We start from the raw sequence: 26470 nt of genomic DNA, 5'->3' as shown, positions 1-26470 counted from the left end.
TACTCAGGTAGAATTCAAGGACCAAAGAGAGGACAATCATAGGGTGAAATTTGTAAGACTAGTTACAACTGTCTGTTGCAGCAGACCCAAGGAATCTAAAGGAGGGAAAGGGAGTTATAAGGGCATTAGGAACTCAGTGTAGCAGAGGAAGGTTTTAGTTGGTGGGAGTGGTGTGAAGAGATAAGAAACTATATTCAAGTGGCAATGTCTTGTAAATCATTAACCCCCAACCCCGAACCCCCCAAGAAAGTCATTTGAAGGGAGAAAAGACCTCATTACAGTAATTCCAAAGCAACAAAAAACACAAAGCAGTTTTTGTAATATTTTGTTATGGTAGCATTAGAATGGTAGCCATATAGTATTATTATCTCTTAGGAATGTATTAAAAGAGACATGACTTAAAATTACATACGAATTTCTTGTATGATCAATTGAAATAGTTTTTAAAATCCAACTTTGATTATGAAAGTGTATCATCAACTTTTCCATTTTGACTATGGATCCATTGTTCAGAATTTAATAGCGCTTGTAAAAAGTTGTAAAGCTGTTATTTTGTCCATAATTTCATATGCTCCTATCATAGTAAGCGCTCGAAGTAGTTGGTCTTTTAAAGCAGCAGTAGTTATTGACAGGTTGTTCCTTTCAGTTTTCCATCTAGTAAGTGCTTGGTAGACTCTCTCATTTAATGAAGTAGTGCTGGAAAAAAATTCAAACAATAGTTATTTTAATCACCAATTAACTTGTTCCAAACTACTTAAATATTGTATGTCTTGGTTTCAAACCAATTTACTGAAGTGTGGGTTAATTAGTAAAGATAGTCTACATAAAATCTGAGGGGGGAGTGGTAGCATAGCAAGTTAAGCGCATATGGCACAAAGCTCAAGGACCAAAGTAGGGGAGCAAGTGGGGAGCCCCAGGGTGTCACTTCATTGGCAGTAAAGCGGGTCTGTAGATGTCTATCTTTCTCTCCCCCTCTCTGTCTTCCCATCCTCTCTTGATTTCTCTCTGTCCTATCCAACAGCAACAATAAAAATAACAGCAACAATGATAAATAACAAGGGAAACAAAAAGGGAGAAAATAGCCTCCAGGAGCAGTGGATTTGTAGTGCAGGCACCAAGACCCAGCTGTAACCTTGGAGGAGAAGAAAAAAAAATTGGCACAAAGACTAGCACATTGAAAGTGATTGACAAGGGACCAGGTGGTGATGCACCTGGTTAAGTGCACATGTTGCCATGCTCAAGGACCAGGGTTCAAGCCCCCAGCCCCAACCTGCAAGGGGAAAACTTCACAGGTGATAAAGCAGTGCTGTAAGTATCTCTCTGTATCTCTCTTTTTTCCCCTAACCTCTATTTATTTATTTTTTAATCTCCACCCACTTCCGGCTATATTGTCCTTGCTCTTAAAATTCTTTTTTTTTTTTTTTTCTTTTTACCAGAGCACTGCTCAGGTCTGGCTGATGGTGGTGCAAGGGATTGAACCTGGGACTTTGGAGCCTCAGGCCTGAGAGTCTCTTTGCATAACCATGATGCTATCTACCCCGGCCCGCTCTTAAAATTCTCACTGTCAGTTTGCCTCCATCTAGCTTTAGGTGGCATTCTGGCTAGGGTAAGCCCCTTGGAGTTAAGCATTCTCTAGGGTCAGGTCTATCATGTGCAGTTTACAGATTCATCTAGCTCTGTAGCTGAACCTCTTTGGCTGTATCTTTCCTTTTCTATCCTCCTTCCTTCTCAATTTCTCTCTTTCCTATCAAATTAAATAAAGTTATTTTAAAAAATATTTTTAAATCTGTATTTAGTTATTATTGGATAAAGATAAATAGGGAGAGAGACAGAGTCAAAGAGACACCTGTAGCCCTTGCTTCATCACTTGTGAAGCTTTCCCCCTGCAGGTGGAGAACAGGGGCTTGAACCTGGGTTCTTGTGCACTGTGATGTGTACACTTAACCAGGTGCTCCACCACCTGGCCCTCTAAAAATATTTTTGATAGGAAGTGATTGTTAGCACCTGTCATCTGTTTTCTTGTAGTAAATAAACAATTGAAGTCTAAGAGAGATTTACTCAAGGCATCAAAACAAAAATTACAGATAATTTACTATCAGCCAGTACTATATTATCATTACTACAATGCTTTATAACTTGATCTCCTGTCAGTTTAGTATGTTAGTATGTTTTCAGGTCAACTCTTAGGTAGTACTATTTTTCAGTAAAGAAAGAGTTATGAAGAACTTATCCAAACTCATAAAACTAGTTGGGATTTAAAGCTGTATGCCTTCAGAATCCTTGAGTTTAGCTATTATGCTTACATGGATTTCAGAGATAGAGCAAACTGAAATAATTCTTCTACAATAAATTATCATTCATGTTAATATGAATGTTTCAAAATTATGCTGTTGATACATCAGAAGCTGAGATTAAGCTTACACGACTTGTGACACATACCTTTTTGTAGACATATCACTTTCCAACATTGCCAGCTTTAATTTATGACACAAAAATTCAAAATTTGTCTCAGTGATGCTGTTGGCAACTATTCTGAAGATCTTCTCTAAGATTTTCTCTGCATTTAAATGTCAGAGGAAATTTAAGATTATCTTTTGAAAATTTTACTCTATTAGATCCAGCTTTCTTACTTACACGCTCCTATCAAATATAGTGCCAAGTATGTTGAACACTAGACTGTAGATATAATGTACAAACTGAAATATGCATCATTTTTAAATATCTTCTAAAAATCTAAATAACACTATCACATAAAATGGCTACTTGAAAGGATAATGTTATAAATAACTTCACAGTAATTTTAAACCTTTAATTCTTCCAAAATTTGAAAATAAATTTAACATCTTCAATTCTGGCAGCATAGTGTGTTCCTTTACATGCCATTTTGAGAAGCAAAACTCATAAACACAATATATACTTGTATATTTCATATTGAGAAAACATTATTAAATGGTAAACTAATTATAAATAGAAAGTCACAGAAGACTTCTGGAGGCAGGGCTACAGAGCAGCAGCAGCTGTGTTTCACTCCTCTCTTCTCCTGGGTCAACTAGGAATACCAAAGGAGACCACCTGGGACAGCAAGAAGACAGGACTAGAATGACTTCAGGAACCCACCAAATCACCAGTGAGTGCAAACATGTGTGGCTCATGGACAAAGAGGAGCCTGGGAAGAGATTAAGTGGCTGGTAACAGTCCAGCACTTTACCAGTTGAAACACCACCTCCAGTCTGTTTCACCAACAAGCGGATGGCTGAAGGGAGGAGAGGACTCCCCTACGACTCACCAAATGCAACTGTGAGTCTCCATTGCAAGTGCCTCAGAATCTGGAGCAGTGGCAGGGAGGCCCTGTGCTGTCACCAGGGAACAGAGAACAAACCAAGAAAGAGTTAACTCAGGAGAAGATCTATACCTCGGTGGCCTAGCAGTGGGGCTGTGAAAGTCGCCTTGCATAACCACTGGGTTATCTCTGCCACACCCTGCTTTATCTCTTGGTCAGGAGTAAGTGATTAAGCTAAGAAGATTACTTATAGTTTAAAAGCCCTCAGGCTCCCATAGTATACAGGGAAGAAAAAGCACAAAAGAGGCTTTTAAGCCACTGAGCTCCAACTCAGAGATTAAAATACTATTGAAACAACTGTCAATTTCCACAACTGTGAACCCTTTAATTACCATACCTAGACACAAGTCAATCCAGGCAAGAATGATCAGTAATTTGAAAAGTATTAAGAGAGAGACCTCATAATATACTATATAAAATGGTTAAACCAACAAGAAGAAATATTGGAGAAATGAACCAGGACAAGAGTCCAGTTAAAGCCCCCCAAAGGTTGAAGCACAAAATAATGAGGTCAACATCCAAACACTAGTTAAGAAAATAATCACAGGAGTAGTAAAGAGTTTGAAGGAATTGTCATCAGAAGTGCAGAAACAACAAATAAGACTCTGGAAGAAAACACTAATCTCAAGGTTATTAGAGAGCTGAAAGCTGAAATAGCTGAGCTAAGAACACAACTATCTGAGCAAGCCAAAACAGTATCAGAACAGGGTAACAAAATAGATGAACTCCAGAAAACAGTAGAGGGGAGAGAGAATCAATGAGGCTGAAGACAGAATTAACAATATCGAGGACAAATTAGAGACAACTAAAAAAGAAGAGATCTCAAAAAGAGATTAAGAGATACTGAAAACAACAACAGAGACCTATGGGATGACTTCAAAAGAAACAGTATACGCATTATTGGTTTACCAGAGGAAGAAAGAGAGGGAGGGTTGCTCAACAATTTGTTTGGCTTTGTATGTTAACTCTATTTTCAGCCACCAGATTCCAGATGCCATCAGGATGCCGGCCAGGCTTCCCTGGACTGAAGACCCCATAAGTGTGTCCTGGAGCTCAGCTTCCCCAGAGACCCATCCAAAAAGATCTGTGTACATATATGTTCTTAGCAGCACAATTTTTAATAGCCAAAACCTGGAAGAAACCCAGGTGTCCAACAACAGATGAGTGGCTAAGCAAGTTGTGGTATATATACACAATGGAATACTACTCAGCTATAAAAAATGGTGACTTCACCATTTTCAGCCGATCTTGGATGGATCTTGAAAAATTCATGTTAAGTGAAATAAATTAGAAACAGAAGGATGAATATGGAATGATCTCACTCTGAGGCAGAAGTTGAAAACAAGATCAGAAGAGAAAACACAAGTAGAACCTGAACTGGAATTGGCATATTGCACCAAAGTAAAAGACTCTGGGGTGGGTGGGGGCAGGGGGAGAATACAATTCCAAGAAGAATGAGAGAGGACCTAGTGGGGGTTGTATTGTTATATGGAAAACTGGGAAATGTTATGTATGTACAAACTATTGTATTTACTGTTGAATGTAAAATATTAATTCCCCAATAAAGAAATTAAAAATAAATAGATAGTCTCTAGTTTAAAGAATAGGCCATAGCTATTTTATAGTAGAGTCCTAGTGGAAAACTGTTTGGAGGTTCCTGGAAATATTAAAAATTAGCCTACCATATAGTCCATCAATTTCTCTCCTAGACATCTATCCAATGAACACAAATACACCTATTTGGAAAAAAAAAAGTCCATGTATACCCATGCTTATGCCAGTGCTGTTTATAATAGCCATTATTTGGAAACAGCTCAAGTGTCCAACAACAATAAATATTTAATGTTGTGGTACATATACATAATGAACTACAACATAGCTATAAGAAATGAGATAATCTTATTTACTACAATATGGATGGAACTATGAGGAATCTTGTGGAGTTAAATAAGCCAGAAGGACAGATGATCTCACTAGTAGAGGGAAATCTAGGAAACAAAGCAAAGGAGGACAATCCAGGAAAAACTTCAACGGACTGTAGTCTATGGCAGCAGAGGTGGGGACTCAGAAGGGCGAAGGGGGAACACTAAGGGGAGGGTAGCACTCAAAGTTTCTACGGTGGAACATGATGACAGTTTGGTGGAGTGTGAGATGTACTGACACCTATTTTAGGGGGAAATGTGGAAATATACCTTTGTTACAACATTCCTGTAAATCAACATCCCCTTAATGAAGTGATACTGAAGTTGAAAAATACAATGAACCTGTTCTCAGCAATAACAGAAGGACAGAAGTGAAGACTGAAAGGGTTACATACAAGTAATCATAGTGGACCAAAAACTGATTGACAAAGGCCAGGTAGTGGCTCACCCATTAAAGCAGACATGTTACCATTCATGAGGAACTAGGTTTAGGCCCTCAGTTTTCACCTATGGTGAGGAAACTTTGTGAGGGGGTGGAGCAGTGCTGCAGGTGTCTCCTCTTTCTCTCTCTCCCTGTTTACTTCACTCTGTATCTAATCCTCTATCAAAAAGGAGGCAGAGAATGAGGAAGAAGAGAAAAGAAGACCACTTGCAATGGTGAAGTCATGCTAGCACCAAGAAAGGAAGAAAGAAAGAAAGAAAGGGAGGAAAGAAAGAAAGAAAGAAAGAAAGAAAAAGAAAGAAAGGAAGGAAGGAATGAAGGGAGATTAGCATTAATGGAAAAGATATACAGACTTTCTTAAAGCTGTGTGTGTTTAGAACATGTACTCAGGGAGGTAGGGGAGATAGTATAATGGTTATGTAAAAAGACTTTCATGCCTGAGGTTCAGTTGATCCCAGGTTCAATTCCCTGCACCATCATAAACCAGAGCTGATCAGTGCTCTGGTCTTTCTCCTTCTCATTAAAATAAAACAAATACAATATATTTTTAAAAAGAATTACATATGATAATAATATCAGGCCTGATGGAGAGATTTTTGTAAGAGAATTTTTTGGGTCTGGCCACAAGCATAAAGGCAAGTCTACTGAACATAAATGTCAATAGTTGAGAAGCAGCCTACTGATACACTTGAATCTGTATTTTTCCCTTCCCCTCCCTCCCTTCCTTCCTTCCTTCCTTCCCTCCTTCCTTCCTTCCTTCCTTCCTGCCTTCCTTCCTTCCTTCCTTCCTTGCTTTCTTCCCTTTTTGTTTACAGGGTTATTGCTGAGGCTCAGTGCCAGCACTATGAATCCACTGCTCCTGGTGGCCACTTTTACCATTTTATTGGATAGGACACAGAGAAACAGAGGCAGAGAGAGTGAAGAAAAAAAGGGGGTGGGGACAGACACATCTGCAGACCTGCTTTGCTGCTTGTGAAGTATCCTCCCTGCAGGTAGAGAGTCAGGGGCTCAAACTCAAATCCTTCCTGGTACTATGTGCACTTACAGGGTGCACACCATCACCCAGCCCCCCAGATCTGTCTTTTTTCAAGAGTTCCATTTGTATGAACTTGGAATAAATTATATGAATTATTGAAATAAACTTCTAACCATTAGAAAAGGAAAGGTGATAAGTATTTTATTGTCTCTGCTAGATTGAAATCCTCTAAGCTATCTTTTGCAGCCAGGGAGGTAAAACAGTGGTATAGAACAGGACTGCCAAGTGTGAGGTCTTGGGTTTGAGTGCCAATGTATGCCAGATGATGCTATTTTATGAATAAATAAATGCATCTAAAAATAAACTATCTTTTATTTTATAGATGTTATAAAATAAATTGTAAGCTAGTCAATCATCACCTACCATCTCTTTCATCAGCCCTGTGAAGATAGTGTACAATAGTACCCAACTGTTTTCCTTTACAGATTTCCACTGGTGGTCTTGATAAAGGATTATCGTCAAAATTTATCTCCTTCAGTGAAGAAAGATTGTAGATATCACTAGGTAGAACAGTAAGATTATTTCCTGTCAAGAATTATAATATAATTACACATTTTTATAAAATAAAACTGTAGAGAAAAATAATTAGTATGGATTGATCATCTACTATGTCTCAGTGGCAGAGTACCAGAAAACCCTAATAATACTGGAAGAGTATGACTACTTATTGTACTTTGTAGGTGTGAAGAGGAGGGTGTATTGAAACAGAATGGTGGTACTTTCTCTTCCAAAGGATGGGCAAAATGACAAAGGAATTTTCTTGTAATACAACAGAGGATTTTTTTTATTGTTGTAGTTATTATTGCTGTCATCATTGTTGGACAGGACAGAGAGAAATGGGGAAGACAGGGGGAGAGAAAGATACACACCTGCAGACCTGCTTCACTGCTTGTGAAGCTACTCCCCTGCAGGTGGGGAACCAGGGGCTTGAACCAGGATCCTTAAGCTGGTCCGCAGGTCCTTGCGCTTTGTGCCACCTGCACTTAACCCGCTGCGCTACAGCCCTACTCCCACAACAGAGGATTTTACAGAGCAAGTGTGATGATAACTTTTAAATGACTTAATTTCAAACAATTTTAGATTTATAGAAAATTTACAAAAATTGTGGAGAGTTTCTGTATACTCTCACTTAGTTTTAGTTACCTGTGTCATTATATTACATTTGCCAAATATAAGGACCTAACAAAGGTACATGATGAAGTCTGACAGTCTCTTCATAAATGTCCTCGTTTTTTCTTTCAGAATGCAGTCCAGAATGATATCGGCTTAAGCCTCTCAGAGTTTGGGACATTTTGTCAGTTTCTCCTTGTTTTTCATGATACTGAGAATTTTGGGTAGTACTAGTTATGTATGTTGTAGATTATTTAATTTTAGTTATCTGATATAGTTTCCCATGGTTTGACTGAGGTTATAGATTTTTGGAAATAATATAAAGTAGTTGATTGACTATTTTCATCATATTATATCAGAGGTAACTGATACTCAAATAACATCATCAACAATGTTAACAGCCTTGATCCCTTGTCTAAAATAACATCTGCCAAGCATCTTGAGAGGTAGTTAGTTCAGTAAAGAATTGTACTTGCAAGCATGAAGCCCTAGTTTTATCAATGGGGTAGATATGCCAGAAAGGTGCTTTTGTTCATTAATAAATAGTACATATATAAATAATTAAAAATAGTATGTCAGCAAAAATATGATGGTGGTTCAGGTGATGAGAAAAGGAAGAACAGATCAAACATTCACTCAACAGATATTTCAAGAATGTTTCTATGTATTGGATATGGGTTGGAAAACAATATAGTCAAGGGCTACATCCTTTTGTACTTTTACAAATATCAACAACTTATTTTCTTGAGAACTTGAGAACTGCAAGTACCATTCTAGGAGGGTTATTGCTATATTGTTTGGAGTATAAATAATGGCCTTCTAAAATATTGAAAGCACATGGCTTAGGATAGCAAAAAATTCAGTCTCCCTACTTTAGTGATCCCTAAAATATAGTCCAAAATGCTAACATGTGGGTTAGTCATATTTGCTTTCCCTTTTTGACTGAGAATAGAAATTAACAGCTCCTGAGGATAAAGTTATCAGAGGTGGATAGAAGATATTATTATATGAAACTATTGTACAACACTGCATTCTCAAGATGACTAAAGAAATAGAATCAATTTAACACTTGTTTATTTTAAAATAAAAAAAAGAATTAAAATAACGTTTCTGATTTTTTAACCATTCTGATTTTCTAAAAAAAAAAAACTATGTCAGATTTCTCAAACATAATTTTATCTTTATTTTTTTTTCCTTTCTGCATTCCATTCTTTGGAGCTGAGACACTATGTCAGAGGGCAAGGATTAAGCTCTACTTTCATAATTGTTACTTTTTCAAAACCACCTTATCTAAACTTAACATCAAAAATAAAATTGCAAGATGGCATTTCCGAGATAGCAATTGCTTCACTCCTAAAGGAACAAGTAACAACCAGAAACAATGTGTATGGTGATAAGGCTGAATCACTCTCTCAAAAACCAACACATTCCATAAGGAGTACTGGGACTAAGTGGTGGCACACCTAATTGAGTGCACGCATTAGAGTGTTCAGTGACCCAGGTACAAGTTCTTGATCCCCACTTACAGGAGAAAATGTCACGTGCTGCAGGAAGTGTCTCTTCCTTTTTAAAAATTTTTAAAATTTATTTGTTATTGGATAGAGACAGAGAGAAACTGAGAGAGAAAGTGGAGATAGAGAGGAAGAGAGACAGAGAGACGCCTGCAGACCTGCTTCACCACCTGTGAAGCAACTCCCCTGCAGGGGGGAACTGGGGGCTTGAACCAGGATCCTTACGCTGGTACTTGCGCTTTGCACCACATGCGCTTAACCCGCTGCGCTACTGCCCAACTCCCCAGGAGGTGTCTTTCTTATTATTTATCTCGTCTTTCTTCTCAATTTCTGTCTCCATTCAAAATAAATTTAAAACATAGTCATCTAAAAAATAAAAGGAATTCTGTTAAATTGATACATACATTAATGTTATGAAAAGTAATGAGACACAGCAGGGATGCCAAGAGACAGAGCCCTCTTATCCTAACTCAGCTCCTCCACCTGGGCCATTGGTATGTTGCTCTGCACTGTCTCTGTTATTTCTTCCCTAGGATCCCTGGCTCTCTTGGCATCCCTGCTGTGTCTCATTATTTTTTCATAACATTAATGTATGTATCAATTTAACAGAATTCCTTTTATTTTTTAGATGACTATGTTTTAAATTTATTTTGAATGGAGACAGAAATTGAGAGGAAAGAAGAGATAAATAATAAGAAAGACACGTCCTGGGGAGTTGGGCAGTAGAGCAGTGGGTTAAGCGCATGTGGCGCAAAGCGCAAGTACCAGCGGAAGGATCCGGGTTGGAGCCCCCAGCTCCCCGCAGGGAGTTGCTTCACAAGCAGTGAAGCAGGTCTGCAGGTGTCTTTCTCTCCCCCTCTCTGTCTTCCCCTACTCTCTCCATTTCCAATGGAGGGGATGGGACACAGAACTCTGGTGGTGGGAACTGCATGGAATTATACCCTTATTATCTTACAAGTTTGTAAATCAATATTAGATCACTAATAAAATTAGGTAATCTTTTAAAAGAAGAAAAAGAAATAGACTCACTAGAGGAACAAGCCAGTATTTTAGAGAGCAGAAACCTAGAAATTACCCTAGAAACCTAGAAAGTGGGAGAAGAGAACGAAGATATATAGCTTTTTTTTTTTTCTGCCCCAATAAGTCATTTTTGAAGTGAAAAAAAAAACACAAGAACTGTTCAACTCCATTAGGGAAGGCAGTGTATAGATAGAGGTTATCACAGAAGGTGATAAAAAAAAAAAAAGTTGGGAGTTGGGCGGTAGCACAGCTGCTTAAGCGCACATGGCGCAAAGCTCAAGGACCTGCGGAAGGATCCTGGTTCAAGTCCTCGGCTCCCCACCTGCAGGAGGTCTCTTGGCAAGCAGTGAAGTAGGTCTACAGGTGTCTGTCTTTCTCTCCTCCTCTCTGTCTTCCCCTCCTTTCTCCATTTCTCTCTGTCCTATCCAACAACAACAACAGCTATGACAACAATAACAACTATAACAAGCACAACAACAAGGGCAACAAAATGGGAAAAATGGCCTCCAGGAGCAGTGGATTCGTAGTGCAGGCACCGAGCCCCAGCAATAACCCTGGAGGCAAAAAAAAAAAAAAAAAAGAAGAGTTAAGCAACAGTAGTATGAAGTAATAAAACAAAAAGAAAGAAACGGATAGAAGCATTTTAATCAAATAACAATGAAATGAAGCCAGCACAAAGAGATTGATTTTGATATAATTGAAGACAAAAAGGAGACAAAAAAAGAAAACTAGGAAAATCTCAAACATATGGAGACTAAACATGTTTCTGAACAACATGTGGATCAATGAAGAAATCAAAAGAGAAATAAAGAATTTCCCAGAATACCAAAAAAAAAAAAAAAAATAGAAGTTCCTCCAGATAATACGGGATGAAACAAAAGCTAAATTAAGAAAGAAATTCAGGCCGGGTGGCGGCTCACCTGTTAGAGCACATGTTACAGTGCACAAGTACTTGGGTTTGAGCCTCTAACCCCCACTTGTATGGGGAAAGCTTCATGAATGGTGAAGCAGTGCTGTAGGTGTCTGTCTCTCCCTCTCTCTATCTCCCCCATCCTCTCAATTTCTGGCTGTCTCTATCCAATAAGCAAATAAAGATAATTTTTTTAAAAAGAATCTAGTGGGGGTTGTATTGTTGTGTGGAAAACTGAGAAATGTTATGCATGTACAAACTATTGGATTTACTGTTGACTGTAAGACATTAACCCCCCAACAAATTAAAAAAAGAAAAGAAATTCATAGCAGTATGAGACCACATTAACAAAGAAGAGAGATATCAAATAAGCAATCTAACATTATATCTAAGGGAACTGGAAAGGAGCAACAGACAACCCAAAAGTCAGCAGGAGTGAAATAATAAATATCAGAGTGGAAATGAATGACATAGAAACTTCAATTATTTTTTAAAATTGAAAGGATAAATAAATTAGACAAGTCCTTCAATAGGCTCAGTACAAAAAAAGAGAAACCCATGATAAAAATCAGAAATTAAAGAGGCAAAAGTACAATGCCAGAACTACAATTGGTCATAGACAATATTATGAACATTTTTCTAAAAGAAAAAATGGGGGTCTGGGCGGTGGTAGCACAGTGGGTTAAGTGCACATGGTGCAAAGCACAAGGATCCTGGTTTGAGCCCCCAGCTCCCCACCTGCGGGAAGGGGGAGTGTTGCTTCACAAGCTTGAAGCAGGTCTGCACGTGTCTACCTTTCTCTCCCCCTCTCTGTCTTCCCCTCCTCTCTCAATTACTCTCTGTCCTATCCAACAACAATGATAGCAATAACAACAACAATGATAATAATAATGATAAACAGCAAGGAGAACAAAAGGGAAAAGGTGGTCTCCAGGAGCAGTGGATTCATAGTGCAGGCACAGAGCCCCAGCAATAACCTTGGAGGCAAAAAAAAAAAAAAAAAGAAAAAAGAAAAAGAAAAGGAGAGAAAAGAGGAAAGGAAAGGAAAGGAAAGGAAAGGAGAGGAGAGGAGAGGAGAGGAGAGGAGAGGAGAGGAAAGGAAAAATGGAGGGGCAAGGTGGCACTGTACCTGGGGTTGAGTGCACACATTACCATGTTCAAGGACCAGGTTCAAGCCCTGGTCCCCACCTGTTGGGAGGGGGTAGGGGAGGTGATGTTCATAAGCAATGAAGCAGGCCAACAGGTGTCTCTCTTTCTCTCTCTCCCTCTTCCCTTTTGACCTCTCTGTTCTCAAAAATAAAAGGAGAAATAAAGAAAGAAAAAGAGAGAAAGGAAATAAGGTGATATGAAAATATACAGAAGAATTCTCCCCCATCCTCAAAAAAAGAAAAAAAAACTGAAAATGATCAACAAATGGCAGGATACAAATTCAATATAACTAAATTTGTTGCATTTCTTTACACAAACAAAGAATCAGAGGAAAGGGCCTCAAGGAAGCAGTCCCATTTACCAATGCACTCCAAAATGTAAAATACCTTAGAGTAAATTTAACAAAAGAGATGAAAGACCTTTATAAGGAAAAATAATATATTTTTAAGTGAAATAAAAAAATAACACAAAGAAATGTAAGTATAGCCCACGGTCATGAATTGAAAAATGAACATTATTTAAGTGATCATTTTACCTAAAGCAATTTATAAAGTCATTGTCATCCATATATATATATATATATGTATATATATATATTATATGAGAGAGAGAGAATGGTATTCTTCAAGACATAAAAGAAACAATTCTAAAATTTGTGTTGCACTGAGAGGGAGAGAGGGAGGAAGGGAGAAAGGGAAGGAAAGAGAGCACAGTCATAAGGGGAAAGAAGACAAATGAAGACATCTTGCTAACTAACTTTAAATTGTACTACAAAGCAATTTTTATTTAAATGATATGGTACTGGAACAAAAACAGGTACTTGGATCAATGAAATACAGAGCCAAGAAACCCACCGATATGTGGACATCTAACAAGTGTCAAAGGAGTGAAACTATATAATGGAGAAAAGAAGGCCTCATCAACAAATGGTGTTGGGGAAAACCGGATAGACATAATTTTTTTTTTAATTGGGTAACCACTTAACTTCATACAAAAGTTAACTCTAAATGGGGTAAAAACTTGGATACTAGATCACAAACCATAAGATATAAGGACTGGGGAGACTGCGTAGTGTTTATCCAAAAGATTTTCATACCTGAGGTTCTGAGGTCCCAGGCTCAATCCCTACCATCACAATAATCCTAGCAGTTCTCTAGTTTCTCTCTCTCTCTCTCCTCTCTCCTCTCTTCTCTCTCCTCTCTCTCTTCTCTTATTAAAATAAAAAACAAAAAAATTCAATGAAAAAAAACGAAACACATAAAAGAGAACGTACATGATATAGCCCAGGATTTTGACATCAGCGGTGAGTGGTGTGTTTGTAAATTCAGCCCCACTGGTAGGTAAAGAAAACAAACAAAAACAAACAGGACTAGGGGACTAGGTGGTGGCACACCTCTAGTTGAGCACACATGTTTAATTAACAAGGACCTAAGTTCAAGCCCCAGGTTTCTACCTGCAGGGGGAAAGCTTTGTGAAGAATGGTAGTAAAACATTGCTACAGGTATCTCTCTCCCTCTCTATCTCCCCCTACCCTCTTAATTTCTGGCTGTCTATATCCAATAAATAAATAACATTTAAAAGTAGGACTACAGAAAATTAAACAGCTTTTATGTATCAAAAGATTAATATAAAGGTAAAAAGGTAACTTAGCAATGGGGAGGAGATATTTGTATATCACACATACCTCAAGCAATGATATACAAAATATATACAGAAATAGTAAATTTTTTAAAAGTATTATCTTTATTTATTAGATAGAGACAGCCAAAAATTGAGATGGGGGTGATAGAGAGAGACAGAGAGACACCTGCAGCCCTGCTTTACCACTTGTGAAGCTTTCCCCCTGCAGGTGGGGACCAGGGGCTTGAACCTGAGTCCTTGCGCACTGTGATGTGAGTGCTTAACCAGGTGTGCCACCATTTGGCCCCAGAAATAATATAATTTAACAACAAAACTCTAAGCAGCTCAATAAAAAATGGCAAGAGATTTCAATAGTTGGGGGCTGGACGGTAACACACGCAGTTAAGTGCACTTATTACCAACGACAAGGACTCTCGGTTCATGTCCCCGCTCTCCACCTGTGTGTGTGTGTGTGTGGGGGGTGTGTGGGCGCTTCACAAGAGGAGAAGCAGGTCTGCAGGAGTCTATCTTTCACTCTCTCTGCCTCCCTGTCCTTTCTCAATTTCTCTATCCTATCAAATAAAAATTAGAGGGGAGGGGAACAAAAAGGCCACGGGAAGCAGTGGATTCACAGAGCCAGCCCGGAGCCCCAGCAATAACCTTGGTGGCAAAAGAAAAAAAGTTTCAATAATTACTTTTCCAAGAAAGACATAAGCACGGGTCACAGATATATGAAACATGCTCCACATCATTTATTATTAGGTAAATGCAAATTAAAAGGAGATATCCCCACATGCCAATGAAAATGGACTAATGGGAAAAATAAATGAAGATGTGAGAAAAAGGAGCTCTGGTACAGCGCTGGTAGGAATACCAGCTGTCACAGTCTCTATGAAAGACGGTACGGAAATTACTTTTTTTTGTATTTTAAAAAAATATTCCCTTTTGTTGCCCTTGTTTTATTGTTGTAGTTATTATTGTTGTCGTCGTTGTTGGATAGGACAGAGAGAAATGGAGAGAGGAGGGGAAGACAGACGGGGAGAGAGGGATAGACACCTGCAGACCTACTTCACCGCTAGTGAAGTGACTCACCTGCAGGTGGGGAACCGGTGGCTCAAACCAGGATCCTTACACCGGTCCTAGCGCTTTGTGCCACGTGCGCTTAACCTGCTGCACTACCGCCGGACTCCCCATTTTTTTGTATTTTTAAAAATTATTTATTTATTAGTCATTGGATAGAGACAGAGAAATTGAGAGGGGAAGGGTAGATAGAAAGAGAGAGAGACAGACACCTGCAGACCTGCTTCATCACTTGTGAAGTTTTCCCCCTGCAGGTGGGGACCAGCGGCTTGAACCCGACTCCTTGCATTCTGTAATGTGAGCATTTAACCAGGTTGCACCACCGCCTGGCCCCAGAGATTACTTTTAGTTGTCAAAGGATCAGGGAGATAGTGGGGGAATAGACAGAGTGATTTCTTTGGTTAAGGGGCACTGGAACTATCGTGGGTATAGTAAGTTGTATGTAAATATAATTAAATTTATGGAAACTATGCTCCCAAATCTTATTATATTGTAAATCAATATAATCAGTTTTTTTTTAAGTCAGGCAATGTATACAAGGAACATGTAAATGGATATCTATAGTAAGGGAAGCTGGGTCACCCTACTCTGCCACTAGAGGAAGACTGGTCCTGACATGACTGCAGCCTAGAATGTTCCCAGCTGTGACCATGAGCTATGAGTTCAGACCAATACGGACTCAAAGATTACAAAGGTTTCTGTGCTAAATATGAATTTGTATGGGCCATGGGTCAGAATGATGAGGATGTCTAGAGTAGCAAGCTAATTGGAAACAACCTAGTATATATCAACAGGAAACTGGATTATTGTTTAATTGAATGCTATATTTCATTTAAAATGAATGATAGTGACATTTTAACAGATTAAATTTAAAATATAGGGGACCAGGCAATAGCACACAGAGTGTGGAATGTAAGGACAGGTGCAAGGATCCCTGTTGGAGCCCCTGTCTCCCCACCTGCAGGGGGCTTGCTTCACAAGCGGTGAGTTAGATCTGCAGGTGTCTATTTTTCTTCCCCTCTCTCTGTCTTCCCTTCCTCTCTTAAGTTCTCTCTGTCCTATCCAACAACAAGAACAGCAGCAGAAGCAACAACAATGGAAAAAAATGGACACCAGGAGAAGTGGATTCATACTGCAGGCACTGAGCCCCATTGATAAGCCTGTAGGCAAAATATATACACATATGTATGTATAAAAAGCAAGTTACAAAATGGAAAGTTACTCATTGTACAGTATTATGACTTAACAAAATAAAAAAACTCAAAATAGTATTTATTTATGGAGAAACACACAAAAACAACTTCAGTTAGTCCCTATTTCTTTATTTTTTATATTTGTTCCCGTTAGTTGCCTTTTTTGTTATAGTTATTATTTATTATTGTTGTTATTGATGTCATCATTGTTGGATAGGACAGAGAGAATGGAGAGAGGAGGGGAAGAGAAAGATAGACACCTGCAGACCTGCTTCACGGCTTGTGAAGCAACTCCCCTACAGGTGGGGAGCCCGGGCTCTAACTGGGATCCTTACCCAGTCCTTGCACAGTTAGTCCCTATTTTTTAAAATATTTTATTTATTTATTCATGATAAATGATAGGAGAGAGAGGTAGAACTAGACATCACTCTGATACATGTGCGCTGGGAATTGAACTCAGGACCTCATGCTTGAGAGTCCAAAGCCCTATCCACTGCGCCACCTCCTGGACCACTAGTCTCTATTTCTTTGGGGAAAAGTACAAAGGAAGTTTCAACTCTACTATTTTGTTTTGGAAAGAAAGAAAGAAAGAAAGAAAGAAAGAAAGAAAGAAAGAAAGAAAGAAAGAAAGATGCAGTGAAAGTGACTACAACACTAAAGCTTCCTTCAGTGGGGTAGGTCTAGGCTCAAAACTTGGTTGCACACATAGCAACCAAGAGAGCCATTTTGGTTGCACACTACCAAAGAGAGCCACTTTGCCAGTTCCCCTCCCCGACACTTTTTTTTTTTTAAACCAGATCACTGCTCAGCTCTGGTTTATGATGATACAAGAGGTTGAACCTGGAACCTGGGAGCTTCGAGAACCTACCTAAGGATCTCTACCTGTGGGGGGTGGGGGGGTCGGAGGTGGTCACTTCACAAGCGGTGAAGCAGGTCTGCAGGTGTCTTTCTCTCCCCCTTTCTGTCTTCCCCTCCTCTTTCACTTTCTCTCAGTCCTATCCAACAACAATAATAACAACACCGATAAACAACAAGGGCAACAAAAGGGAAAAAATAGCCTCCAGGATCAATGGATTTGTAGTGTAGCCATTGGCCTATCTCCCCTACCCTTCTATTTGGTTTCTTAACAATCAAATATCTCATGTAAATATGAAATTTTAGCATTGCTTATAGTTAAGAGCTAGCATATAGGCATTTATTGATATTGTTTTGTATATTTAAAATACAGAAATAAAAAATTAACTAAGGAAATTATTAGTCTAGTATCTGTAGTGTTTTGGGAAGTATGTTCTGATATTTTTATAGTGATTGTCTTACTTTTTTATTAGAGTACTTTACCTTGCAAAAGACTGTGTATAGAACTAAGAAATTGCAAGGAATGGGAGTGGGATCAGGGGATCCATCAGAGAAGAAATACTGGCCTATGGTTGTATAGATTTCTTTAGAAGGAGAGAGGGTGTCTGGATGAAAGGTAGGATATATGTATGGTTGAATATAGGCAGAAAAGAAAAAGAATGAGAATATAGTCAACTTTCCCACCTGGATTATAGCCTTTTTATTCCATTCAATGGGCACTTAGTACTTACATTGACTATTATTCTGTGTCTTCTTGGCAAAATTTGCAATTTAGACATGTGTGTTCTACTTATAGTCTGTGCTTATTGATAATACTTGACACTCACCACTCAAGTTTAGTTGTTGGAGAACATTTAAAGAAAGAAAAGATGGCGGGAGGTGACTTATTTGGTTGTTGCATGCATTTAAGCTAACCAAACTTCTTAATTCCCCTATATTTTTTGGAATCTCTCTTATTGCATTATTTGAGATGTCGAGTCTGCTAAGTTGAGTCATATTTGGCAGCTCTTCTGGGATTCTTGTTAACTGAAATAAAGATCAAACAATCGTGTTTTTAATTGATACTTATATAATGGAAACTTTCTAAATCCCAATGAAAGGAGAGATTTTTTTTTTCATAGAAAGGAAATGTTTTATTTATGTTACAAATTACAAGCTGTCAGGACTATAATTTCACATTTTTTTTAATATTTCTTTTTCCCTTTTGTTGCCCTTATTTTTCATTGTTGCTGTAGTTATTATTGTTGTTGTCATCGTTGTTGAATAGGACAGAGAGAAATGGAGAGAGGAGGGGAAGACAGAGAGGGGGAGAAAAAGACACCTGCAGACCTGCTTCACCGCTTGTGAAGCTACTCCCCTGCAGGTGGGGAGCCAGGGGTTGAACCGGGATCCTTACACCAGTCCTTAAGCTTTGCACCATGTGCTCTTAACCCACTGCGTTACCATCTGACTCCCAATTTGTACTTTCTTATCTTACTCCTTTTCAGCCACAAAGTTGCAGATGCTACCATGGAGCCATCTTGACTTCCCTAGGCAGATGACCTTACCAATGTGTCATGGAAACTCACCTTCCCAGAGTCCTACTCCATTAGTGGAAGATAGAAATAGGCTGGGGGTGTGGATTGACCTGCCAACATCCATGTCTAATGGAGAAGCAACTACAGAAGGCAGACCTCCCACTTTCTGCACCCCATAAAGAATTGTGGTCCATGCTCCTAGAGATATAAAGAATAAAGAACCTACCAGTGGAGGGGATGAATGGCACTCTGGTGGTGGGAATTGTATGGAATTGCATCCCTCTTATCCTCTAGTCTTGTTCAGCATTATTAAATGACCAGTTAGAGAAAAATAATTATTTTAATGAAGCCAAAAAGAAAAAGTTAGTGTTACTGATGATGGAAAAAGAACAGTAGAAAATGTCTCATTTTTTAAAAATTTTTTTACAGACTGGGCCTCATACCCACACTGTTCTGCTGCCCTGTAGATTATCCACCCTCTCTAATCTAAGCCAAGGAGAGAGGGAGAGAGTGAGAAAAACAGACAGAGGAGAAACCATGGCATCACTCCTTTATTTGTGCAATTTTCCTGATGCTATGCATGATGTTCCCATACTGTGCTAGGCCCTCAAATCTGGGTCCTCATCTATTCAAGGCAAATAGGTCTATCAGTATCAGGAGAGCTATTTCCCAGTCAGTGTAGGACTTCTAGACTGGCATATTTGAAAAAAAAAAAAAGGCATCACAAGCAGAAATGAAGATGATCTGAAAAGAGGTACTAGAAAGAAAAATCAGTTTTATTTTGAAGTTAGATTGAATTTGATACAATAGAAGAATAAAAGAACAAGGACTGTCTAGTGAAATTAGAAGTTTGAAACTACAACACTGGTGAGGGACCAGTCATAACAGTCCCTCAAGGAATCATCTCTCCTCCCAAAACAATAAATACAACAACAGACTCAACTGAAGTCATAATCTACAACCAAAAGATCTGCAGCCTCAGGTGGGTGCTCTCTTGCAGTTGGGGCTAAAAGGGCCATGGGTTGAAGAACAGTAAAGTAGGTTAGAGCTCCAGGTGGCACGGAGGAGAGCAGCGCCATTTTGGCAATTTCACTTTAAGAGCAGCAAGTAGTGAAGGTTGTTTCAAGTGCCGGAAGAAAAAAGAAAGGAGCTTAAAACCTCTCAATCTTTGACCCTAGGGATTTTTAACCTCCTAAATTTAAGGCAAGGACTCAGCATAAAAAAGAGCATTTGTGACCACAAGACAGCCCAAAGCAACCCCCACCCTCACCCCATCTCACATCTGTGGATCATACAAACAAGAGAAACCTAGAGATCACAATAGCACCACCTGCTGGCCATAAATATCCAGCACAGAGTAGCAGCAACTTCATTTCTGTGCTCTCCCCAGTCAGACACAAATCAATCCAGGCAAGTGTGATTAGTGGATTGAATAGTACTGAGAGAGGGACCTCATAACACACCATATACAATGGTTAAACCAAGAAGAAGCATTGGAGAAATGAACCAGGACAGAAGCCCAAATAAACTGCCCCCCAAAGAGTTTTGAGGACAAGATCCAAACACTAATTGAAGTATTAGTCACAGGAGTAAGGAAACAGTTTGAAAGTAATATCATTAAAGAAATTAAAAAAAAAAATCAGTCCAGCAGGTCATTCAGTAAGTGGTAGCACATATATGTAAGACTCTGAACTCATTCCCTTGGCACCACTAGAAGAAAAGGTATTTTCATGAAACTAATGTTTAAGTTTAAAAGGAAATGGTGAACTGTAAGAACATTTATTCCCATTGATCCAGCAATTTCTTAGAGAAAATTCCTGAAGGACAGAGTAAGACATGTCAAAACCTGTCTTTACGAACAATATGCCAGAGTAATGCTATAATTCTCTCATCTATAAATAAGTAAATAAATATTTTAAAAGAGAAATTCATCACATTATAATGTTGAAAAATTAACACTGTAAAGCATTCCCTAAATGCTTTACAACTGTTGGTTACATAATTCAGGTATAGGTTATAGCATTTTGTGGGGAAAAAAGTTGGCCAAGGGGAGATAGGATAATGGTTATACAAAGAGACTCATGCCTGAAGCTCCAAAGTCTCAGGTTCAATTCCCTACACCAACATAAACCAGAGCTGAGCAGTGCTCTGGCTAAATAAACAAATAAATAATTGTATCGTAGGAAAATCTTTATGGTCTGTTAGGTTAAAACAGAATATTTGAGGGAGTCGGGCGGTAGCACAGCGGGTAAAATGCATGTGGCGCAAAGCACAAGGATCAGCATAAGGATCCCAGTTTGAGCCCCCGGCTCCCCACCTGCAGGGGAGTCACTTCACAGGTGGTGAAACAGTTTGTATGTGTCTATCTTTCTCTCCCCCTCTCTGTCTTCTCCTCCTCTCTCCATTTCTTTCTGTCCTATCCAAAAACAATGACATCAATAATAACTACAACAATAAAACAACAAGGACAACAAAAGAGAGTAAATAAATTAATCAAAAAAAGAATATTTGAATTTAAATGCACAATCTTTTTATAATTGTTTATAAAACCAGATACATAAGAAAAACAAGACAAGGGGGCCGAGTGGTGGTGCACCTGGTTGAGCGCACATGTTGCAATGTACAAGGAGCCAGGTTTGAGCCCCCAGTCCCCACCTGCAGAGGGAAAGCTTTGCGAGTGGTAAAGCAGTGCTGCAGGTGTCTCTCCCCCTCTCTATCTCCCCCTTCCCTCTCAATTTTTGGCTGTCTCTATCCAATAAACAAATAAAGATTAAAAATTATTTAAAAAAGAAAAGAAAACCAAGACAAAAAGTAAGTTGTAAAAACATATGTCAGTAGGTTATAGTGGTATACTTACTACATGAGTTTTAAAAAAATTTAATTTTCCAAATTAAAAAAAAATCAGTGATTTAATGACAGAAAAGATTGTGGTATAAGAGGGGTATACTTCCCAACACCAGAATTCTATATACCCTCCCTTCTATTGGAAGTTTCTCTTTATCCCTTTATCAGTATGGAGCAAAGAGCTTTATGGGATACAGAAGATGGAAGATCTGGCTTCTGTCTTCCTTCTCTGCTGGACATGGGCATTGGCAGGCTGATCCATATCCCAAGACTGTTCCTATATTTTCCTAGTGGGGCAGGACTCTCAGGAGGGGGGGTTCCAGGACATATTGGTGAGGTAATCTGCCCAGGAAAGTCAGGTTGGTATCATGGAAGCATCTGCAACTTCATGGTTGAAAAGCATCGATATGAAGCAGAACAATTTGTTTAGTAATCAGGAACCTAAAGGTAAAACTATAGCAGATGAAATTTGGGGTCTTCATGTTGAAAGGATCTAGGAACTCTATTTAAGGCATATTCCTAGGGGCCCATGACTTTGCTAATTTTTGACTGAGCCAAACAGCCATCATGCAGGTAGGCTAGGAGTAGTGTCTGGGAAGATGTTGTCAGAATTGAGGATAGGACTAGAAAACTGGATAAGGACAGAGAGAAGCTCCCAAATATGGGAAAAGTACATAAATACCATTAACTGTAAACCCCACTGATCTGATCTCGGGCCCAGGTCTATTCGTATTTAGCAAAGAAGCCTGTGTAACCTCTGCTTCCCTGTCAGTCTGAGCTTATTCCATGGCCAAGGTTCAGAACATTCTAGGAATAGTTTACAAATTTAAAACTCCCTTTTAAAACTCTAAAATCATCAATTTAAATAACTTGTCAGTTTGTTTTTCTCTTTCTCTTTCTTTCTTTCACTCTTCTTTCTGGGTCTTTATGGCCAAATTTTTTAGATAAACAGGCAGAGGGAGAGAGATGGAATAAGCGCAAACCTGAATTTTGTGCACAGCAAGGCAAACACCATCCAAAGTGAGCTAGCTATCTTGCCAGTCCAACATTTAATTTTAATGAAATATTTTCCCTAAAGCTTTTGTATATCTGAAAGCTAGGTATACAAAATTTTAATTTTCTTGATTAATTTTTAATTTTAATTCCATAAAGGTTTTAATAGCTTAGAATATGACTCAGCAAGTATAGCACATACTTTTGTATGCATCAAGCCCTGGGTTCAATACCTAGTACCACATGGGACCACGATGGACAACACCAAGGAAACTCTAAGGGTGGTGCAAGTATCCTTTTGTGTTTGCCCCTCCCTCACTCTGTTTCTATGTCTTTATCTCAAAATATAAAATAAAGATTGAACTTCGAGGAGGGGTAGATAGCACAGTGGTTATGCAAAGTGACTCTGATGCCTGAAACTCCAAAGTCCCAGGTTCAGTACCCTGCACCATCATAAGCCAGAGCAGAGCAGTGTTCTGGTGGTAAAAAAAAAAAAAAATTGGACTTCCATATCCATGACCTTGGGAGAACTAGTGCAGTTTCCAATGCAGGGGGATGGGAACACAGAACTCTACTGGTGGGAACAGTATGGAATTACACTTTTATTATTATAATTCTAAAATATAATTTTAAAATCAATATTAAATCACTAATAAAAATTTTTTAATATATATTGGGCTGCAAAGATGACTCAACAGGACCGCGTGCGTTTAAGACTCTGGCTCATTCACTCACAGGCACTGCATAAAAAATTAAAACTAATTTCAAAAGGGGGCTGGTCAGTGCAGGTTTGAGCCTCTGCTCCCCACTTGCTTCATGAGCTGTGAAGCAAGTCAGCTGTTCTCTTTCTCCATATATATCCATCCCTCTTTTTCTCTTTCTCCGTCTCTATCAAATAATATAGAAAAGAAAAGGAAAAATAACTGCCAGGAGTGGTGGATTTGTAGTGCTGGCACTGAACCTCAGTGATAATCCTGGTGGCTATAATTTTTTTTAATTTAAAAATCTGTTTCAAAGCAAAATTGAAAGAAGGGAAGAATACAAAAGGGAAGTTGGGGACCTACGCCCTATGGCAGAACAAGATAATGGTTTGGTGGAGAGTAAAATGTATTGACCTATCTTGTAGAAATGTGGAAATGTATCCTGTATCAACAGCAATCCTATAAATGAATGTTCCCTAAAAAAAATGATAGTTGAGTTGGGAAAAAAAATAGCTAAATTTGGAACTCACATACAAGGGGCCAGAAGATAACTCACCGAGTAGAAAACATACATTAGAAGCAGGAGGACCTGGATACCACATAGAAACTCCAGGCAAAGAGGAAGCTTCATGAGTGGTGGAGTGTGGAGCAGCACATTGGTAGTGTTCTGTCTCTCACCTTCTTTTGTTAAAAAAAAAAAAAAAGGCCCACCAGGAGAGGTGGAATGCTACAGTGCTACAGGAATGTGGCAATAAAATAAAAATAAAACTCAATAAAAACCTGGCAGTAAAATAAATGAATGAGTAAACAAAAAATACATAAATATCTCACATGCATGTAGGTATACACGAGAGCTTAGAGTGTGACTTTCTCCAGTGCTTCCCCACCACCCCAGACAAAACCTAAAAGAGCCAGTTTCTTACCTTTTTCCCATTTATCTGACTTATATTCAGTTCTTTCAGTGTTTGAAGTTTGCATAGTTCAACAGGAAAAGTTTTAAATTGGTTGCTTGAGAAGTTTAATTTCTGGATTCCTTTTAAGCTACATATATCTGAAGGGATTTTCTGTATTTGGTTTTCTGAAAGATCGAGTACTTGCAAATTTTTTAAAGTACACACTTCTATAGGGAAAGTTTCAAATTTATTAGAGCATAAAATAAGGACAGAGAGGGATACCATATTGGAAATAGACGGTGGTACTTTGCTTATTTGGTTTTTTCCAAGATCCATGTATTCAAGATTAATAAGAGAACATAGGTGTTCATAAAACAAAGTGAGTTTGTTTCCATTAAACTCTAAATGAAGCAGTTGTTTACTGAAAGATATATCCACAGGAATTTCAGAAATATAATTTCCATTAAAATTTAAATAATAAAGAGAATCTAAAGCACACAAACCTACTGGAAAATATGTTATTTTATTATAACTCACATCAACTCTGGTTATTTTTCTGCAGTTTTTTATTTCAATGGGAACATCTGTGATTCCATTGCTTGAAATTTCTATACTGAACATATTATTAAGATATGAGATGTCATTAGTTAATCTCATTATATTATTTCTGTTTACATGAAGAATTTTTAAGTTTTTAAGCTTATAGATGTTCTTAGGAAGCTCTGTTAATTTATTGCCAGTAAGACTAAAGCACTCCAACATTACACAGTGGGAAATTTTCTCTGGTATTTCTTTCAATAAATTTTCATCAAGTTTTAGAATTCTAAGATCTCTAAAATTTTCAATTTTATGGGAAATAACTTCTAACTTATTAAAAGAAAGGTAGAGTTCTTTCATTTTGAGCAACTGAAACATTTCCACAGCCAAAAAGGTAAGTGCATTGTGGTCCAGTAAAAGTTTTTCTAAAGTTTTAAGCTCCTTAACTTCTTTGGGTAAACTGCTGATCAGGTTTCCAGTCAAGCTTAGTGAAAATAACTTTGGAAGGAAGCACAGAGCTTTAGGAAATATTGTTAGCTGATTATATTCCAGGTTGAGAATCTTCAAGTTTTTCAAGCTAGATAGTGTGTCTGGTATGTGTCTTAATTTATTTTTAGCTAAGCTTAATATTTCCAAGTTCCCAAGATTTTCTAAGTCAGAAGGAAAATTAGCAATTAAATTGTCGTTTAAAAAGAGTTCCCTAATATTTTTAAGTTGTGATATCTCTTTAGGTATATGTGATATTTGGTTGCAACTGACATTTAATATCCTTAATTTATGAAGTAACTGGATATCGGGTGGAAGTGATAATAACCCATTTTCTTGCAGAGATAGAACTTCAAGTCCTATCACATCAAATAACTCCTCCCTTTTTAAACTTTTGATTTGGTTCTTATCTAAATATAGATATTTCACAAATTTGATTTTTAAAATGTCCCTAGGGAATTCTTTTAAACCCTTGGCCTTGAGGTTAACTGTAAAGTCGTTTGACTCTAAGTCAAGTCTTCTCTGACTTTTTTCAGAGAAAAAAGGACTTGTTTCTTCTGATGGTTCATGAGATAAGAAGTCAGTGAAAAACAGATTTTCTAACACCATCTCAGTTTTTGATAATGACTGTTTTTGTAAAGTTTCTATTGGCTGAAGGCTGTCTTTTCCAGTGCTTATTTCAGAAAATTGATGAGTTTTCCATAGTTCTTCACTTTTTGACTTGCTTAAATATGGTGCTATTAAGTCTAAGGTATCCTTTCTTGGCTGTTTTATAAAAGTCTGACTAAAAGATTTTCCACTAGAAGCTTTCTTTATCAGATTTGTTGTTTCTTCCACTGACTCTGTTCTATAATCTTCCCTATTTTGATGGATGGTATCTGCTAGCTCTTCTGAAGTATCTTCCTTTTCAGATGTCATATTGGCTGATATGTTTTACAGCAATACAAGTTTGTAACTAGATTTTAATTTTCATTTTTTCCATTGTACCTACAAAAATGTTGATAGATAAGAAAAGAATTGTAATAAATTATAGGAATTATGAACTAATTTTAACAAAACTTGTAATGTATAATACTAATAAATATAAAATCAAGCTAATTTTACATATGATTATTTATTGTGGATATAGTTTGGTTGTATGCATCATAATACTCTTGAAATTACACTAAAATTATAGAAATACACAATAAAGTGTCAGGTTGTGTTGAGGGGGAGAGAGAAGAGACCAGGAACTCGTGGTGGAGTGGGAACACAAATCTTTATTCACACAGACGCCCCAGAATTGGGTGTGAGCATAGCAGTTCAGGCCAC

At 38.1% G+C, this 26470-nt stretch overlaps 1 protein-coding gene across 2 annotated transcripts; it reads right to left on the bottom strand.

The window, feature by feature from the left end:
* Positions 1–311: 311 nt before the first annotated feature.
* On the bottom strand, positions 312–26140 carry LRRD1 (leucine rich repeats and death domain containing 1). 2 transcript variants are annotated; one of them, XM_007522510.2, is made up of 5 exons: positions 24167–26140; positions 18016–18214; positions 7104–7265; positions 2440–2557; positions 312–696 (listed from the first exon to the last, which is right to left on the bottom strand). In XM_007522510.2, exons 1-5 carry the CDS (start codon positions 26075–26077, stop codon positions 510–512), a joined length of 2577 nt encoding a protein of 858 aa, XP_007522572.1. In that variant the 5' UTR covers positions 26078–26140; the 3' UTR covers positions 312–509. The 2 variants fall into 2 exon arrangements, with proteins under 2 accessions (XP_007522572.1, XP_060051688.1); XM_060195705.1 differs by lacking the exons at positions 312–696; positions 2440–2557 and having other exon boundaries at positions 7110–7212.
* Positions 26141–26470: the final 330 nt, after the last annotated feature.

The sequence above is a fragment of the Erinaceus europaeus genome, chromosome 8 (assembly GCF_950295315.1).
Source record: "Erinaceus europaeus chromosome 8, mEriEur2.1, whole genome shotgun sequence".
Classification (NCBI taxonomy): Eukaryota; Metazoa; Chordata; class Mammalia; order Eulipotyphla; family Erinaceidae; genus Erinaceus; species Erinaceus europaeus.
The sequence above is the reverse complement of the archived record's forward strand: the minus strand, read 5'-3'. Positions and strand labels throughout refer to the sequence as shown.

Bases quoted from the DNA above. Each gene is read 5' to 3' on its own strand.
- LRRD1 (XM_007522510.2), bottom strand. From the start codon at position 26,077: ATGACATCTGAAAAGGAAGATACTTCAGAAGAGCTAGCAGATACCATC. The intron at 7,266-18,015 runs GTGAGTGTCAAG...AATTCTTGACAG, and splicing joins CCAACAACTAAACTTGAGTG to GAAATAATCTTACTGTTCTA. The intron at 697-2,439 runs GTATGTGTCACA...ATTTTTTTCCAG, and splicing joins AGTGATATGTCTACAAAAAG to CACTACTTCATTAAATGAGA.